This window comes from Trachemys scripta, chromosome 7 (assembly GCF_013100865.1).
Source record: "Trachemys scripta elegans isolate TJP31775 chromosome 7, CAS_Tse_1.0, whole genome shotgun sequence".
In the NCBI taxonomy this organism is placed as follows: domain Eukaryota; kingdom Metazoa; phylum Chordata; order Testudines; family Emydidae; genus Trachemys; species Trachemys scripta.
The window spans coordinates 125,780,677-125,797,909 of NC_048304.1; the positions used below are offsets into that span (position 1 = coordinate 125,780,677).

Here is a 17,233-nt window from a genome sequence, read left to right on the forward strand (position 1 = left end):
GCTTTGTCCAGTTTCCCGGGCAGAGGTGTCACCTGGCCCCAGCCCCCTCCTGGGTTCTCACGTTACATGCTCCCATATCTTCCCTCAAGGCCAGTCTCCCATCCCCCAGTGCAGACCGTCCCAGCCAAACCCCCCTGCCACCTTCCCAGCCAACACTCCCCACTCAGCATTCAAAGACCACATTAAGAACAGTCCCAGTTTGTCACAACCACCCGGCCTGCTGTGGGGCAAAACCTTCCCCTAGGCATGGGCTGGGGAGAGCTGGCCCCACACAGCAAGGGGCCCAGCAAGGCAGCTGTGCCCCTGGGCACCCTGCACGTGTGGCTGGGAGCAGCTGCACCCTGGCTTAGCAAGCCCGAGCCCACTGGCCACTGGGGGTGGGGATGAAGGGAGGCCCCAGTGCTGGAGCTGGGAGAGTAGAGCCCTGGGGCAGGCTGGGCTGTCCCCCTTGGGGAACAGATGCTGGGGGTAGCTGTAGACTGCTTCATCCTAGGGGCTGGGGAGCCAGAGGGGAGGGGCCGTTGGTTTGCAGGCGTAGGTGAGAAGCTAGCGGACTCTGCCCTGGAAAACTCCCCCCATAGTGCAGGAGGCGGGCAGGGCAGAGGCCTGGCCAGTACCTGCCCGGGAGCTAGCTGGGCCCTGCCCACACGGCGGGAAGAAGGACCCAGTCCTGGCGGGAGCACCGTGAACCCTCCTTAGCATCAGGCTGGGGAAGGCACGTCTCCGTGTGCGTGCAAACACGTCTGTCCATGTACTCGCACACGCAGGTCCACAGGCAAGGCCAAGCCCCTGACGCAGACGGGGAGGAATCAGGGAGTGCCCCACGCTGACCAAGTGCACCAGCTTTAATGCCAGCCTGGAGCATGGCACGTACAGATACGCTACCCTGGCCATGCACGTCCAACAGCCCCCGCCCTGGGCAGCTCAGGGGAAGCCCCCCGGCCATTGGAGAGTGGGTTTCAGCAGGCGGGGAGCTGACGGCAGGATGTTGGCTGGCGCTGGTCTCCCAGCCAGGCCCGGGGGGCTGCAGGGCCGAGCGAGGTGGGGGCTGCAAGGGGCCTGTTGCAGGCAGCCCAGGGACCAGTCTGACTCAGAGCGAGAAGGAGGCCCCTGGGGGGTCGCTCGCTGCCAGCCCGCGTGGCTCAGAGCAGGGGGATGCGCGAGGGCTCCCAGAGCCGCCGGGCCAGGTCGCAGGCCTGCTGGATCACACGCTCGGCAGGGATCACGCCCAGGTGCAGCGTCAGCAGCTCGTAGCACTTCACCCCCTCGGCCGGGTGGTTCTTGCTATAGTATCGCAGCAACTTCCTGCACAGGAGACAGCGGTCAGGCGGGAAAGCCCCCACGGGGCCCCGGACCAGCCCCCAGGGGGCAGCGGGCCTGGGCCTTGGACCCACCCCAGATCTGACATTGGGCAGCGCACGTGTCCCTCGACCCGGCCACCCCATTCCAAGGACAGGCCAGAGGGGAAGACGTAAGAACGGCCAGGCTGGGTCAGACCAAAAGGTCCATCGAGCCCAGTGTCCTGGCTGCCGACAGTGACCAATGCCAGGTGCCCCAGAGAGAATGAACAGAACAGGGAATCATCAAGTGACCCATCCCGTCGCCCATTCCCAGCCTCTGGCAAACAGAGACTAGGGACACCATCCCTGCCCAGCCTGGCTAATAGCCATTGATGGACCAATCCTCCACGAACTTATCTAGTTCTTTTTTGAACCCTGTTATAGTCTTGGCCTTCACAACATCCTCTGGCAAGGAGTTCCACAGGTTGACTGAGTTGTGTGAAAAAATACTTCCTTGTTTGTTTAAAACCTGCTGCTTATTAATTTCATTGGGTGACCCTGGTTCTTGTGTAATGCGAAGGGGTAAATAACACTTCCTATCTACTTTCTCCACACCAGCCAAGATTTTATAGACTTCAATCATATCTTCCCTGTCATCTCTTTTCCAAGCTAAAAAAGTTCTAGTCCTTTTAATCTCCCCCCTACAGAAGCTGTTCCATACCCCTCATCATTTTTGCTGCCCTTCTCCAGTTTCAATGCATCGTTTTTTGAGATGGGGCGACCACATCTGCACGCCGTATTCAAGATGTAGGCATACCATGGATTTATATAGAGGCAATATGGTATTTTCTGTCTTATCTCTCCCTTTCTTAATGATTCCCAACATCCTGTTAGCTTTTTTGACTGCCGCTGCACATTGAGTGGATGATTTCAGAGAACTATCCACAGTGACCCCAAGGTCTCTCTCTCGAGTGGTAACAGCGAATTTAGACCCCATCATGTTGTACGTATAGACCAGGGGTCGGCAACCTTTCAGAAGTGGTGTGCCGAGTCTTCATTTATTCACTCTAATTTAAGGTTTCGCGTGCCGGTAATATATTTAAACATTTTTAGAAGGTCTCTTTCTATAAGTCTATAATATAGAACTAAACTATTGTTGTATGTAAAGTAAATAAGGTTTTTAAAATGTTTAAGAAGCTTCATTTAAAATTAAATTAAAATGCAGAGCCCCCCCGACTGGTGGCCAGGACCCGGGCAGTGTGAATGCCACTGAAAATCAGCTCGTGTGCCGCCTTTGGCACGCATGCCATAGGTTGCCTATCCCTGGTATAGACGGCCTGGCCAGGGAGCCTGGAGATCTGGGTTTGATCCCTGGCTTAGCGGCAGGTTCGTGTAACCTCAGCCCCTGGCGGAGACATGGGGATGTTGCGAATCCCTGTCCTGGGGCATGTGGTTACAGGCGCCGGACACCGAGACAGGGTCCCGCAGGGCTCAGAGCCCAAGTACTGTCAGCTCCCAGCCCCACCTGCCGGCTGTGACCCATCGCAGGCGAGGGGCAGCCCTGCAGCCCAGAGCTCTCCCCATCTGCTGCTGCCTAGCCAGCAACCAGGAGAGGGCTCGGGGGATAGGGACTGGCTGGGTCCAGCACTCACCTGTAGTAATCCCCTGCCAGCATCCCAATGGGAGCAGAGTCGTCTGAGAGAACGGGAACCTCGATCACCTCCAGCTTGTAACCCTGCGTGGCAAAGGGACAGCCGTGAGGGGCTGGGGGCTGGCCCGAGGCTGCAGCGGGGTGCTGGCTGTGTGGCCTGGAGCTCATGGGCAAGGGTAGGGCTGACCAAGCGCTTTGGGGAGCCCGTATGCTGGGCTGGGGGCTAGCCACAGGTCCTGGGGGCTCACGAACATGCCCCGGGGTGACCTGCCAGGGCCTCTCCATTTCTCAGAAGTGCTGCTGGGGGAGGGGCCTCGTCAGGCAGGTCAGAGGCCAAGCGCCCCCAACGCACCAGCTCGCTCTCAAACCAGAGGAAGTAGGAGCAGTAATAGTCGCCGTCCCGCAACGTGAGTGTCGTGTAGCCCTTCTGCAGGTAGCGCCGCGCCAGCCCGATCAGGGACCAGACCTGGGGGGAGAGAAGGCAGCTGCAGCCCGGCGCAGAGATCCCCCCCCCCCCCCCCTCCCCCCTTTCCCCCCCCTCCGAGCCCTGGGGCGCCACTCCTACCGAGCGCCCTGCTTCACCAGCATCGCGCTCCCCCGTCCCGCCTGGCTCCTGCCACCCCAGCTGGGCCTGTGCTCCCCTCAGCTGGGCCCCCACGGCTGTGCAGACCGGCCCAGGCATGGGCCCCTTCTAAGCCTCCCCACCCCCAAACCAAGGGATCGGCCTCAGAGCCCAGGGCTGGTACCTTCTTCTTGATGAAGGCAGCCAGGGCGCCCTTGCCCAGCTCCGAGGCAGAGTCCTCGGCCACGTTGAGGGAAGGTGCCACCATCTGCCCGGCGGTGCGGTCCACATAGATGAAGTGCACCAGGCCTGGGAAGTCCTCCAGGTAGGTGGGGGCAGGTTAAGGGCAACCAGCGACTGCAGGGAATGCGTGGGTGGTGCCCAGACATAGGGACCCCCCTGCCCATGGGTGCCCTGCTGAGCTTACCCTAGGCAATGGGGAGCTCCCGCAAGCGCCCCAGATGGCTCCTGACGGGTCCTGCTTCCTGTCCCCACTCTTGGTGATGGGAACCCAGGTGCCGACGGCCCCCTGCCCACAGTTCCAGCAGCACCTCCTGTATCCCCCCCCAAGGCATCGGGGGGCGCAGAGGGGGGCTCTGTCCACAACCCCATGGCGTGGGCTACTTGGGGCCAGCCCAGTGCCCCCGGGACATCTCAGAGACCCCTGCCCTGTGGGACCCAACGTGGTAGCTGCTGGCTGGGCTCCCTGCAGGCTCGTCCCCCCAGCGCTGGGCAGAGTCCAGCCCTGCTGCTGGAGAGATGGGGCGAGCCCCCCGTTAGCTGTGCCAGCTCAGCCAGGCCAACTGCCCCGAGCCGGCCTGGGCAGGAGAGCCGCCCCCCAGCCCTCACTGCACCGCGGGGACGGTCCCGGGAGGAAGGCACCTGCCCCGCGCGGGGCTCTCTGGGCGGATGTGACACCATGGTGATGTTCCGCTTGCTCTTCACCAGCAGGAAGTCCCTCCAGTCCAGCAGCTTCTCCCTGCGGAGGAAGAGACTTGGCCTGAGCACGGAGCCCCCTCCCTCTCCCCGCCTGGCCTGAGCCCCCCCTCACCCGGCCAGGCCCTCGGGCTGCCTGGCGCCCAGCGGTGGGCACCGCGCGGACACGGGGATGCCGGCCACGGCTGGCACGTACCCCGCACTTGAGGGGATGGGGCACGTGCCTCCCCAGGGGAGCCCCACAGAAGAGCTGCCCGCTCAGCCGTGCCCTGGAGGTGCCTGGGGGTCAAACTGCCCTGCCGGCTACAGGGACACGTACCGGCTAAACCCGCCAAGGTCTGCGGCGTCCTCTCCACGCAGGGCTCAGGCCTGGGGGCTGGTTTCCAGCCACTTCCCCACGAGGCCAATTGAAGTCCTAGCCTCCACGCCCCCCTGCCAGCAGCCCCATCTCTCTTCCCCCCCCCACACACACACACTCACCGCACCAGCTTCTGGGCCCAGTCCTGCAGGCCCTGGGCCAGGCCCTGGGCCGGCAGCGAGGTCAGGAAGAGCTGGCGATAGACGGAGCAGAGTTGCCGCCTCACGTTGCCGAGCGCCTGCAGGAGCCTGGAGGGAGACAGCCCCTGAGAGACGTCCCCACCTGGCCCCCACCCTGGGCTCCAGACAGCTGCTGGGGGCCCCAAGAGCCACCCCACCTTGCTCACTGGGGTCCGCGCCCTTGGCCTTCTTCCTTGTCCTCCTGGACCTCTGGGCCTAGAGCCTCCCCCCCGCCCCAGCCACCCCTTCCCCCCCCCCACCATCGCCCGCCCAGCCCCAACCGCCCTGTACCCTGGTTTTCTCCCCACACCCCCATACTCACTCCCTGGAGCTCCCGCACTCCTGTCTGGAGAACGCTTTGCTCTTGAACTCCAGCCAGGCGTTGTGTAACTAGGACAGACAGACAGGGCAGCCGTGAGGCGTGCAGGCCGTGCCAGGGTCCCCGTCCGCCCCGCAGCTCCGCGCTGGACTCCCACCTGCATGTCCTGCCTGCCCAGCTTCCTCACAAACTTGTCCATCCTCTGGCGCAGCTCAGCCAGGAGTGGGTGGGAGCGGGTGGGTGGCCCCACCTCCTGCCCCTCCCTCAGCTTCTTCTCCAGCACCAGGAACCCATCCAGCAGTTGGTACAGGGAGCAGGCGATGTGGGTGCTGGGGCTCTGAGTGGGTGTGAAAGTGGGAATCGGTTTGTACGACTTTTATGAGTCTGGCATGCCTCAGTTTCCCCTGCGCTGTTCCCCCATGGGTGGGACAGGACTGTTTGCTCTCAGGGCAGGCGGAGACAAGGGTGGTGTCACCTGGCTGTCTGGGCCTGGCCCCAGATCAGCGGAGATTTGAGACGCCGATGGCAAGTCCAGTCCCCAGGACACTGACACCCAGAGCCCCAGGGGACAGAGATCTCCCCGCCTCTGCGCAGGGAGGCTGAGCCACTCCCCAGCTGGAGATTGAAGGGCTGGGAGGGGGGTGGGGAGCTCAGAGGGGGCTGCTGGAAGGAGTCGGGGCTCTCACCGGGAGTCAGACCAAGGAGGTCACAGCCCGACAGAGCTGGAACAGGGGCTCCCTACAGCCTGGCCGGGCGCGGGGCTCCCCAGAATGGGCCTTGCTGCAACCTTCAGTTCTCTGGGCGACCCAATGGCCGGCCTGGGCTGTGGCCAGTTACCGAACAAACCCGACTGTCTGAGCGCTGGGGGGAATCGCTGCGAACGCTGGCCGAGGGGCTAATGCACAAGCCTCCCTCGGGGTGTGTCCCAGCTGGACCCGCTGCCCGGAGCTCAGGGGGGCAGAAGGGGGGCTGCAGGGCCGGGGTCCAGGCTAAGGCGGCGGGGAAGCAGCGTGGCTCACCCAGGAGGGAGCCCGAGACCCCTGGGGCCCCGGCCCACTGACGGGCTCCTCCCACACTGCTCCACAGCTGGGGCCGTAGCACCGGCCCTGTGGGTCTGTGGCAGGCCAGGCCGGGCAGCGTGCGCCATGCCCCAGAGCCAGCTCACCTTGGTCAGGAGCACCAGCGAGATGCCAGGCCAGAGCGGCAGGCAGTACATGGTGTGGGGCACCATGGGGCAGTAGCCCTCCCGCAGGTTCGCATCCAGGAAGATCCTTCTGGGGTTGGAGGCGTTGGGCACTGGGGGCACCAGGGCCTGGAGCGAGTCTTCTGCCACCTGGGGGGAGAGAGCAGCTGGCTAGACACCCCGCATCGGGGAAGGGACCCGAAGGGTTTACAACGGGCCAGGCAGCAGCAGGCTGGTCTGCCCACATCCCACGCAGCGAGGGCAGAGCTGGTGGCACCACCCCCAGGAAGCTGCAGTCAGGTGTGGGCAGGCGGGAGGCTCCCGGGCAGAAGGGAGTGGGCGACAGGTGGCGCAAATGGGGAAAACAGGCTGAATCTTGGAACAAACTCCCCACAAGGGGGATGGATCCGGCTAGTGGCTCAGACCCCCCCCACAGACCTTCCCTAGGAGCTTGTCACGCAGGGAATTCAAGTCTAGGGCAGGTGCTGACGGGCCCGCTCAAAGTTTGGGCTCCCTGGCCAGGGGACAGGGTGGGGTTTGCGGCGATAGGCAAGTGTGACAGGCCCAGCCTGTGCTGAGGGGCTGGAAGATGCCTGGGGGGGTGGGAAGAGCTCTGGGGGAGAAGGGGCTGCAGGAGCCCTGCGGACACCCCTCGTCTGGCCAGGCTGGGAGGCGCGTGCTGGGGATGAGGGCAGGACTGCAGGACGTGGGCACCATGGGCTCTCACAGGGTCCTGCTCAGGGCGGGAATCCCCGGCTCACCTGGACATCAGCAGCATCTGCCTCCCCGGAGCCCGGCGGCTCTGAGCCCTCCGACCAGCTGGCGCCTTCTGTAGGCAACAGAGCAGCGGAGGAACCAGCTCCCCCCAGCACCGCATGCAGCCAAACCACCCTGCGGGGTTCCTGCCCGGGCCTCTGGGGGCTCAACCTCCACACAGACACCCCACCCTGGGCCCAGGCCTCCCCCAACATCCCCCGGCCCAGCCCCCTCGTGTGCCCCCGTGTTGCACCTGCCACCTCTGGGGACACAACCAGTCTCCCGGTGCGAGACGGCCCGTCTGCCCAGGGACTCACCTGTGCTCTGCCTGCTGGGCGAGGGCTGGGGGGTGTAATACTCCTCGGGAATGGAGATCTCGTCCGCATCCTGCAAGCGAGAAGGGAGCCAGCTCAGGGGGCAGCGGGACCCTCCCCCCAACGACAGGGCAGGTCAGGATGGGCCCCCAAGGGGCAGAGCGGTGAGGCTGGGGTGGTTCCTCAGCCGGGGCACAGTCAGGCTCCGGGTAGCTGGATTCTATCAAACACCCCTTGTGACCAAGCAGGGGATTTTCTTGTGTTTTCCAATGGTTTGCATGCAGAGGGGGTGGGACTCAGTTTCCCTGGGTGTTACTGGTTTAACGAGGTGAGGGGAGAGGGAGTTTGTTGGTACAGAGGACCGGTTAGGGAACTTGGGACCCCAGCCGATGGCCTGGAGAATGGGGACCCCAGCGACTGGTGACCTAGGAGCCCAGCTCAGGAGTTGCAGCCGGTCCTGGCCAGTGGGAGGACAATGGGCTGCGAAGGGAGAAGAGGAGGTGCAGGCGACCCTGTTTCCCAGGAGAGAAGACGATGGACAGAGGCGGGGTTTGGGGCCGGGGATCTCAGATGCCCAGCTGGGAGCAGGGGTCTGGGGCTGGAGAGGGGGAGCAGGCAAAGCCCACCTGGATGCAGAGAGGACTGGGATGTGCTGTGCTGAGGGAGGCCAAGCCTGAGGGTCAGAGAGTTTCCTGTGCTGGGTTCAGTCGTTCAATAAACCCTCCTGTTTTATGCTGGCTAAGAGTCACTCCGGTCTAGAGAACTGGGTTGCATCAACCCCTTCAGGGGTGAAGGCCCCGGGGGTCCAGAACGAGGGGACTCCCTGAGGGAGCCCATGGTGAGAGACAGACGTGCTAAGGCTCAGAGAGATGCGGCTCCAGTAGGTGGAGAGGCCTGATCCCGAAGGAGAGTGGACCCCCGAGAAGGGCTGTCGCACTGAAAGGGGCCCCCCGCACGGGGCCAAGATTGGGCACAATCTGTGAGTTCATGACACCCCTTAGCGCAGGGTTTCCAGACCGCTGTCCCCCAGTAGGAGGCTGATTTGTTGTGTGTACCCCCCGGTGTCACTTCACTTAAAAACTGCTTCCAAACCCAGCCGTAAAAATACAAGTGTCCCAGCACGCTAGTCCTGAACAATGGCTGAGGGTCTCCTTTTTACCATATCAGTATCAAATAACTCCACTGGACTATAAACACTGCACTTGCCTTTCAGAGTCTAGTCTATGGAGCAGTGTGAACGAGTCATGGTCCGTATGAAACTGTAGTTTGTCCTGACTCCACTAGTGCTTTTTATGGAGCCTGTTGTGAAACTAGGCAAGTCTCTAGCTGAGTTGATGTACCCCCCGAAAGACCTCTGTGTACCCCAGGGGTGTGCGTACCCCGGTTGAGAACCGCTGACTTAGTGGAGAGTCGCACCCGAGTGCTTTGGGGCAGGGAGCACGGCTCTGCCTATACCTGCAGCTCCTGGGGCGTGATCCCCGCGAGTGAGTGAGTGAGTGAGTGTGTGTGTGAGGGGGAGGGGAACGAGCCCATGCAGCTCCCAGCACCATAGGCCCTGATCCTTGATCCTGGGGGGTGGAGAACAGCTCTGGGGACCCTGCCAGCCACAATACCCCCAACCTCTGTGCCAACCCCCGGGCGCCAGGCCCAGCCGGCCCCACATACCTGCTCTTCTGCCTCGCTCCTGGGGGTGCCGTGTGGGCCTGGGCTCTTCACTGGGATGCTCTCGCTGCTCTTCGGTCTCTGGGGAGTCAGCCCCCCCTCTGCCAGCTGCAGGGAGAGCAGGAGAGCTGCTTAGAGGGGTCCAGCCCCCATCACAGAGGAGCACCCTTCCCCTGACAATCCCACCAGCCCCAGGCTGCTCCCGAAGCCCACCCCCCCAGCCAGGCCCAGGGCAGGTACCTGGGGGCTCAGGTCCTCGTCTGCGCTGGGGCTGGGACACAGGTCCTGCACCAGGAGGATGAGGGTGAGCAGATCGGCTGGGCGGATGGTGCTGGCACTCCGGCTGCAGAGAGAGGCGGCCAGTGAGTGGGGAGGGGGTGATAGAGCTGCTGTTCCAGGAAGGGTCATGGGGGGCGGGGGGACATCTCACCTGGAGTAGAAGGCCAGCAGCTTGGTGTGCACCAGCAGGAAGGCGTGCACCACCTCCTCGCCCCCGCGCTGCCCGCTGGCGTTGATGTGCTGCACCACCTGGCGCTCCAGGAACTCGATGCACTGCTCACACAGCTGGGGGTGGATCAGCCGCTCCACGGCCTGCGGGCAGGGTCACAGGGAGACAGACCCAGCGCTGAGCTGGCATAGGGCAAGGGGACCCAGCGGCCCGGTGGGGCAGCTCCCGGCCACGCCAGCCAGGGAATGGGAGGAAACCCAAAGAATTCTGCACTCACGGCCCCCGGCACCCCCTTGGCTCCACCCAGGCCCCTCCAGAACCGCCCAGGCCCCCCTCAGGGCAATTCACCCCAGTCACACCCAGCGCCCACAGCCTGCTAGCCCCCTACCCCAGGCTAGGCCCTCCGCCGCCCCGTACCTCCACGGCAAAGCTCTGCTCCGCCTCCCGCAGGCTGCTGTAGGTCTGGAGCAGACCCTGGAACAGGGCCCACACACGGCTGCGCTGCTCCGAGTCCGCCGGCCGCAACCTGGGAGCACAGGTGCCGAGTGAGCCGATTCCCATCCAGGAGAGACGGGCCCATCCCAGAGACCGCCCCTGGGCTCCTGGGGCCCCTCGCCTGGCTGAGGGCCCCCCATGGGCCCGGTCTCCTCCCTGGGACCGACACACTGCTGCCAGCCGCTCCCCAGGCTCCAGTCGCTCTTCCCGGCCCTGAGCAGCCCTCGGAGACCGGCGTGGGGAACGCGGCGCCTCCTCCTCTGGGCTAGCAAGACTCCAAGCGCGGGGGACGTGCCCCAGCATGGTGCACGCTGGGACCTGGCCCCCCTCCAGTCCCATAGCCTGCAGCACAGCGACGGGCTCCACATTCGCCCAGATCCCTGCACCCCCCAGGCACAGCCTCGAGTCCCCCAGCCCCAGGGATCGGCCGCGGTGCTAGCTCACCAGTCAGGCGCTGGCTGCAGCGCTGACGTGTGCGTCCGGGTGAGGGTCTGCCCAGCACCCAGGCAGCACCAGATGCCCTCCCGGCCCAGCCAACCACTCACTCCTTGCAGACAAGGTGCGAGTCCAGCGTCACCAGGCCGAAGTGAGCCTCGACCAGTCTCCTCAGCACGTAGAGTTTCCGGCGCAGGTCGTCCTCGCTCTCCGAGCCGTCACCGTTCACCGCGATGTACAGGCACTCCCCGAACTGCAGTGCGCCGGCAGGGCCAGGCAGGAAACAGCAAATCCCCACCCCTGTAAGACGTCCTCGTGCTGGCTGGGCCTGGGGCAAAGCTCCCGCGCGGGCCGGCCCTCGCCAGCAGGGAGTGGGTCTCCCCGTGGGTCTGCTTGGGAGGGCCCCCCCGGGAGCACAGCCTGGGGATCCTGCCCCAGAGGGACCCTCCCCCCACGCACACACAGTGACCCAGCGCAGGGCTCTGCCCAGGGGCCAGGCCAGATGGCAGCTGCGTCCCAAGTGGGGCTAGCGCCACGCTCCCAGCAAACAGCCACACGCTCCCCTTGCCGGGGGGCCGGGTCCCTGGGCACCGTTACCATGTGCAGCACGTAGAGGTGGCCTCCGTCCTCAGCCGAGAAGCAGGTGTAGGTGTCCGAGAGCCGCTCCAGCAGCGTCCCGCAGGAGATGATCATGGGGGCGAAGAGCGTGTTGATGCTGTCCTCGAAGGCAGGCGGCTGTAGGGCAGGGACAGACAGGCCATGAGCCAGTCCCGCTCCAGCTGCTCCTCCTCCACCCCCCCCCCCACCCCCCGCACCGCGCCCCCAGCCCCTCCCCCCAGTACCCAGCTGCACCCCCGCTGGGGTCTGGAGCTGACCTCTGCCCCCACCACTCGACAGGGCCCTCAGCCCAGCCCCTCCCCCGGCCCAGGGGACTTGCTGCACCCCCAGTGAGACCTCTCACCTCGCGCCCCCCTTGCTCCGCCTGGCAGAAGCGCCGGCGCAGGCTCTCTGTGAACTCCTCGTCGGCCCAGTAGAACAGCACCTCCGCCCCCTCGCTGGCGATCAGCACGCACTTCATCTGGGGGGAGAACCGGGTCAGCGCCAGGGCCCCTGGGCCAGGAGCCCACCCGCCCCATGGAGCCTCCTCTCCCCGCCCGGCCCGGGGCACACACCAGAGCCACTTGCAGCAGGTGCCCGCCCGGCGATGCCCTGCCCAGGGCGCTGGGTGCGAGACAGCCCCGGCCGGCCGAGGGCAGCGTTTCCCCACATCCTCGGCTGCTGCGGGATGGGGGCTTGGGAGGCTGCCCCCGGCTCAGCGCCCAGGTCCCTCTGCTTGGTTCAAGGCCCCTCCCTCGCTGCTGGACCAGCTGTTCTCCCCCCCCCCCGGGCTGCCGTGGGGAGGGCAGACGGGGCTCCCCCCACAGCCCCAGGGACCGGCTGCCAGACCCACGCTAGGGCACTTTCAGACCCACCGACGGAGGCAGGGGCGCGGGGCGCTGCCACACGGGCCACGGCCACAGGAGCCCCCTGCCTGGGAGCCCCTGGGCCAGTCCCGCCCCGTGCCTCAGTTTCCCCATGACCGTGCCCACAAAGCTGCTGGATAAAGCTAACGGGGGGGAGGGGCTCCCCGGCAGCGCCCAACCCCCCGGGCCGGTGGGTTCAGGGGGCGGGACACCCCACGGCGCCGGCACGGGCAGGGCTGACCTCGGGGGCCCCCGCGGCTCCCCGCTGTGGCTGGGGGTCAGCGCGCGCCCGCCCTGCCTCAGTTTCCCCACCCACCCCCGACACCCCAGCGGGCTTTGCTGGGCGGGTCCCGCCTGGCCCGGGCCCCCCCCCCCCCGGTACCGTGTCCGCGCGCTTCCGCCTCCGCCCCCGCCCCCGGGCATGTCATGTGACCCCCGCCCCGCTCATGTGACCGGCCCGGCCAGGGGGAGGGGCACCGGCCCCGCCCGGCCCCATTTCAGAGCCTCCCTCCCGCCGCCTCCCCACAGCGCCCCCTGCTGGGCCGACCCCGAACCGGCGCGGGGCGGGGGGCACGTGCTGCCTGCGGGGGGCGCAAGGCAGATGGCCAGAGAGACCCTGGCCCCCCAGGGCAGGAGCCGGGGTCAGGCTGGGCCCCCCCTTGTGCTCTGGGTTCCCCCCCATGGGAACACGCCCCAATCTCTCTGCACCGAGAGCGGGAAACGGGATGGGACCAGCCCCGCCCCCGCCGGGGGCTGCTACAGGGCAATAGGGCCCTGGCCCTGCCCCCTGTGGAGCTGAGTCCAGCCTGGCCCCGTTGGGCGTGCGGGGCCTGACGGGGCAGCTGCCCCACGCCCGGCCCCCACCCAGGGGCCCTGTGCTCTGCTGCCCTCCAGCAGCTGCCCCACGCCCGGCCCCCACCCAGGGGCCCTGTGCCCAGAGCTGAGCGGGGGGTGAGGCCAGTTCCCAGCTGGGAGCGGCTTTGTGCAGGGGCTGGCCCCACCCTGGGGGGTTCCTGGGGGACTGAGCGGGGCTGGCCCGGCTGCGCTCGGCTCCTTGCTCGCACTCTGCAGACGCGGGGGTCTGGCGGGACACCCCAGTTCCTGGGCAAGGCCGGGAATGGGGCCCAGGAGCCCCAAGTGACCTGGTGGCTCCCGACCCTGCTGGCCGCATTCTGCACCTCCGCGTTGCCTGCTCGCACCGGCCTGGCGGCTGCTGCATTGGGCTCGGGCCCAGGCTTTCACTGTCTGCAGCCGGCGGGACCCCGGGCGCCCTGCTGGGCTGAGGGACGGCTCCGTGCTGCCCCGTTTCCTCCCCTCCCCACGCAGGCTGGAAGAGGAGGGCAAAGGTGCAGCTGGGCCAGTCATTATCCGGGAGGGAGCAGACAGCGCCCGGCGCGGGCGGGAAGATGCTGCCTCAGAGGGTCCATTGACACTTGGAGCGGAAGGGGCCTAGTATCTTGGCCGGTCCGTACTGGGGGGCGTTAGCCCCTCTCCCTGTGTGCATCGCCGTGGCTACGCTCTTTGGGGCGCTCTGGCTTATCACGGGCATGGCTCTTGGCGCTGGTAACCGCCCCGGCTCGGAGTGCAGACAGGCCCTACGAACCAGGCCAGGGCACTGGGCTGAGACACGGAGCTGCTGCCTCGGAGCTGGGGGCAGAGACACGGAGCCACCTGCTTTGCCTGAGACGAGATCACGAGACAGTCACGCAGGGGAGGCAGCCCCAGAACTCAGCACGTGCTGGGGCTGGGGGCCAGGAGCAGTGAGGGCCGAGCCCACCCCAAGGGGAGACGGGGTTTGCACCAGTGTGGGGTGTTGGTCTCAGGGTTTTAAATCACGGAGTTGCCAGGTGTGACGGAGCTGGGAGCAGGGCAGATTACGGAGCTGGGAGCAGGGCAGATTTGACCTGGGAATGTTGCAGGGGGATTGCAGTGGGGATGTGGGACTTCCCTTGAAGGAAGCTACCTGAGCTGTAACCTGAGCCAGGAACGGGGGTGGGGAGAATTAACACCTTCTGCCCGGGAGACTGAACAAAAGAGAGGAGCAGCGGGAGGAGTTTGGAGTTTAGTTTCGGTTTGGGCTGGGTGGTGCAACGCAGGGAACCCCAAGCTGGGGTCTAAGCTCCCTGAACCTCCCAGAGGGACCTAATTGAGGGGGTCTGGTCGTACCTACACGCTCTGCTTGAGACTGTGTTCCTGTCCTTAAATAAACCTTCTGCTTTACTGGCTGGTTGAGAGTCGCAGTGAATCTCGGGAAGAGGGGTGCAGGGCCCTAACTCCCCCACAATCCGCAACAACAGGCCCGTGTGATGCCGTCATACGCAGCCAGCCAGTGTCTTCCCGGGCACAAGCCGCTTGCCAAGGGGCGTGGTGCCGGAAAGCGTGGCGTGCAGGGCTGGCTCCGGGCCGGGAGGGGGGATTCTGCACTGCTCTGCGTGACTGGCTGTCCTGGGCACGTCCCCTGCCAGCCCTGTGCTGGACCCTCCCCCCAAATTCACAGCAACCTGCCTGTCACTAGGGCTGCAGCCAGAAAGTGCGAGCCCCACAGGATCTGTTCCCGCTGCCCCTCCTGCCAGCCAGGCGGGATCCCAAGCAAGCCCCCAGGGGGCTGGGGGATACTAAAAGGCCAGGCCTCAGTGGGGTGTCTGCCTCGCGTTTCCTGGTAGGTCAGCATCTAGCTATCCTGGCCATTGGCTGGGCAGCCACCTAAGCCAACAGCCCCCAGCCCTGCCGCTCGCCCCCTCCCTGGGCTTGGGGGCTGGCTGAGAAGGAGCCTAGACGCAGCAGGCTACGGGCTTGTCCCCATGTGCAGCGCTGCCGCGGCTGTAGCACTGAGCTACGGGTCAGCGTAGGTGCCCCACCGCCGCGACAGGCGATAGCGGTGTCGATGGGAGACGCCCGCCCGTCGGCGCTGTCCACACGGGCAGCGAGTGCATCGCTTGGGCGTGGATTGTCTGCACCCCGTAGCTACGCCGCCCTGTCTCTAGCGGTGCATACAGAGGGGAATCCAGGACACAGCAGGGCAAGGAGGTAGATTTCAGGACTGCTCAGCTTGGGGCGGTGAGATACCCAGAGCCCCAGGTGCCATGGGAGGGTGGACAGGCGCTTGGGAGCCCACAGACATGGTGATGAGGGTGTGACAGCCTAGAAACCCCAGTAACGTGGCTGCACAGGGAGCGAGCACGTCTGCACTGGCGGTTACAGCGGCTGTAGTGGAAGCAGCTACGCACAGAGCGCTCGAGCGGGGGGTGGGGGTGGGCACTATGGGGTGCTCTGCAGCTGAGCATGGAGAATTCCCAGCTCCTGTTCAGGGTGGGAGGTAGCTCGGGACGCCTGTCTGGAGTGAGTCCCACCCTGGCCAGGCATCCTGCTGCTGGAAGGCTCCCAGGCTGCCCCCCCCCCAGCCACTTACAATCCTGGCCCTTAATTCAGAGCCAGCATGGGGGCCGGAAAGTCAAGTGGGGGCTGCTGGGTGCAGGGGACAACAGGCCGAGCATTGGCTGCAGCAGGGCTGCCTGTCTCCTCTGCACCTGCTGCCCTTGGGCCTCACTCTTGGGCTTTCTGTGCCCTCCTGCCTCCGGGCAGTGTGGTTCTGGCGTCGGTGCCTACAACCGTGCCGGCTGCTTGGGAGACAGTCACAGCGTCCCTTCGGCAGAGACCCTTTCTGGCCTTAGAGAGGGGACGTTCCCATCGAAACGGGCTGGGGGCTCAGCCCCGGTTTGGGATCCGCTAGGCCCAGCCTGCGGCCTGGTGGGGCTGGACTTCACATCCCAGCAGCAGCCGGATAACAAGGGCTCGGGGCCCAGCTGTGGTAGAAACGGCCCCCAGCTGTTGTGTTGCACACGCATGCTCCAGCTGGTCGCGCACATGCTCTCCAGATGCTCTGGCGCTCGCACTCCAGCTGTCCTGCTGCAGACCGGGACGCTGAAATGCCCGGGAAAGCCTGGCCAGCAAGCATGGGATTTCCACGCTACCAGCCGCTTCCTCCTCTGGCAAAGGGCCAGTCTCCCAGGACTCCTCTGGGGCCGGGAGTAACCCGGATAGTGCCGTGATCCTTGGTGTAAGGCACCTGCTGGTGGTGAGATGGATGGGAGTACCTGGGACTCCCGGGTCAGGCTGTCCCAGCGCCTGAGTTCACACCTGATACCTGGTGGGTGAGATCTAAGCACAGAACTCAGCCACGGTGGGGTCTGTGCCTGGCTCCTGACAGGCGGCCTGAGGCTGGTACCCACGGTCTGGAGCTGCTGCAGGACGGCCTGACAGAATCAACCCTTGACTTCACTTCTCTGTGGGTCACACCAAGCTCTCCCTCTCCCCAGCTCACGGGCCCTTTCCCTCCCTCCGTCTGGAGCCCCAGCTCCTGGCTGCACCGGTGTCACTGGCGTGGACAGTGCAGTCGCTCTCCTGCACTCAGGACTTCATTCCCAAAGCCAGAACCGTGTCCCGTTTGTCCCTGCCCCGTGAGCCCCTTTGCCAGAATTCACACTCCCTCCAGCTGGGATCTGGACCAGGCCTTCGTCACCCCATTGCCCCAGCCAGACCCTGCTTCATGGGCTCCTCACGCCCCACTGCCATGTCTGGTACCACACGTGGCTCTGCAGCCTCTGGGCACAGCCCAGCGCTGACGCCTTGAACTCTGAGCTCCCCACCCCCATGTGCAAAACGGCTCAGCCAGGTCCCAGCCAAGCGGCACCGAATGGGCTGTGTCCTCACACCGCTGGGTTAGTGACCAGCTGCCAGTGCGTCGCCCCTGCCAGGGCTGGCCTGTAACGCTGACTCTGCCGTGTCCTACCTGTGCCTGTGTCACCGGGTGAGTTACGCCTCCTTGCTCCCAGCTTTCTGGGCATGAGGGCATCTCTGAGGGCATGTGCTGCTGGCGCCGCTCTGGGAGCCAGGCCCTGCTGAGGCCCTATGGCCCAGCTCCCCAGAACACACTGAGGTACACGTGCACAAACAGGTGACAATGGCTGTGATGCAAACACACTTGGGCCTGGTGTCCCTGAGTCACGGAGCAGCAGCCCCTGCTCTGTCGTGTAGCCACGTCCTACGGCTGGGGACTCGGCCACGGCTCCAGGCCTGGGACAGACCGAAGGCGCTTGCAGACCTGGAGCAGAGGCTACGAAACGCGCCCCTCTGCCAGGGAGCATGGTGCGGCGGGCCCGGCCTTCACTGCTGCTGAGAGACGAGGCCAGGCG

At 65.5% G+C, this 17,233-nt stretch overlaps 1 protein-coding gene across 3 annotated transcripts; it reads right to left on the minus strand.

Annotated features, from left to right (window-relative positions):
* Nucleotides 1–830: 830 nt before the first annotated feature.
* Nucleotides 831–12,472, minus strand: HPS1 (HPS1 biogenesis of lysosomal organelles complex 3 subunit 1). 3 transcript variants are annotated; one of them, XM_034776344.1, is made up of 19 exons: nt 12,424–12,472; nt 11,540–11,656; nt 11,176–11,313; nt 10,689–10,831; nt 10,066–10,174; nt 9,631–9,791; nt 9,441–9,543; nt 9,204–9,308; nt 7,542–7,611; nt 7,230–7,297; nt 6,451–6,618; nt 5,443–5,622; nt 5,289–5,356; nt 4,910–5,035; nt 4,408–4,472; nt 3,678–3,823; nt 3,284–3,397; nt 2,933–3,015; nt 831–1,305 (listed from the first exon to the last, which is right to left on the minus strand). In XM_034776344.1, the coding sequence occupies exons 2-19, from the start codon at nt 11,654–11,656 to the stop codon at nt 1,143–1,145; spliced, it is 2,127 nt and encodes a 708-aa protein (XP_034632235.1). In that variant the 5' UTR covers nt 12,424–12,472; the 3' UTR covers nt 831–1,142. The 3 variants fall into 3 exon arrangements, with proteins under 3 accessions (XP_034632235.1, XP_034632237.1, XP_034632236.1); XM_034776346.1 differs by having other exon boundaries at nt 12,358–12,425; XM_034776345.1 differs by lacking the exon at nt 12,424–12,472 and adding an exon at nt 11,751–12,322.
* Nucleotides 12,473–17,233: the final 4,761 nt, after the last annotated feature.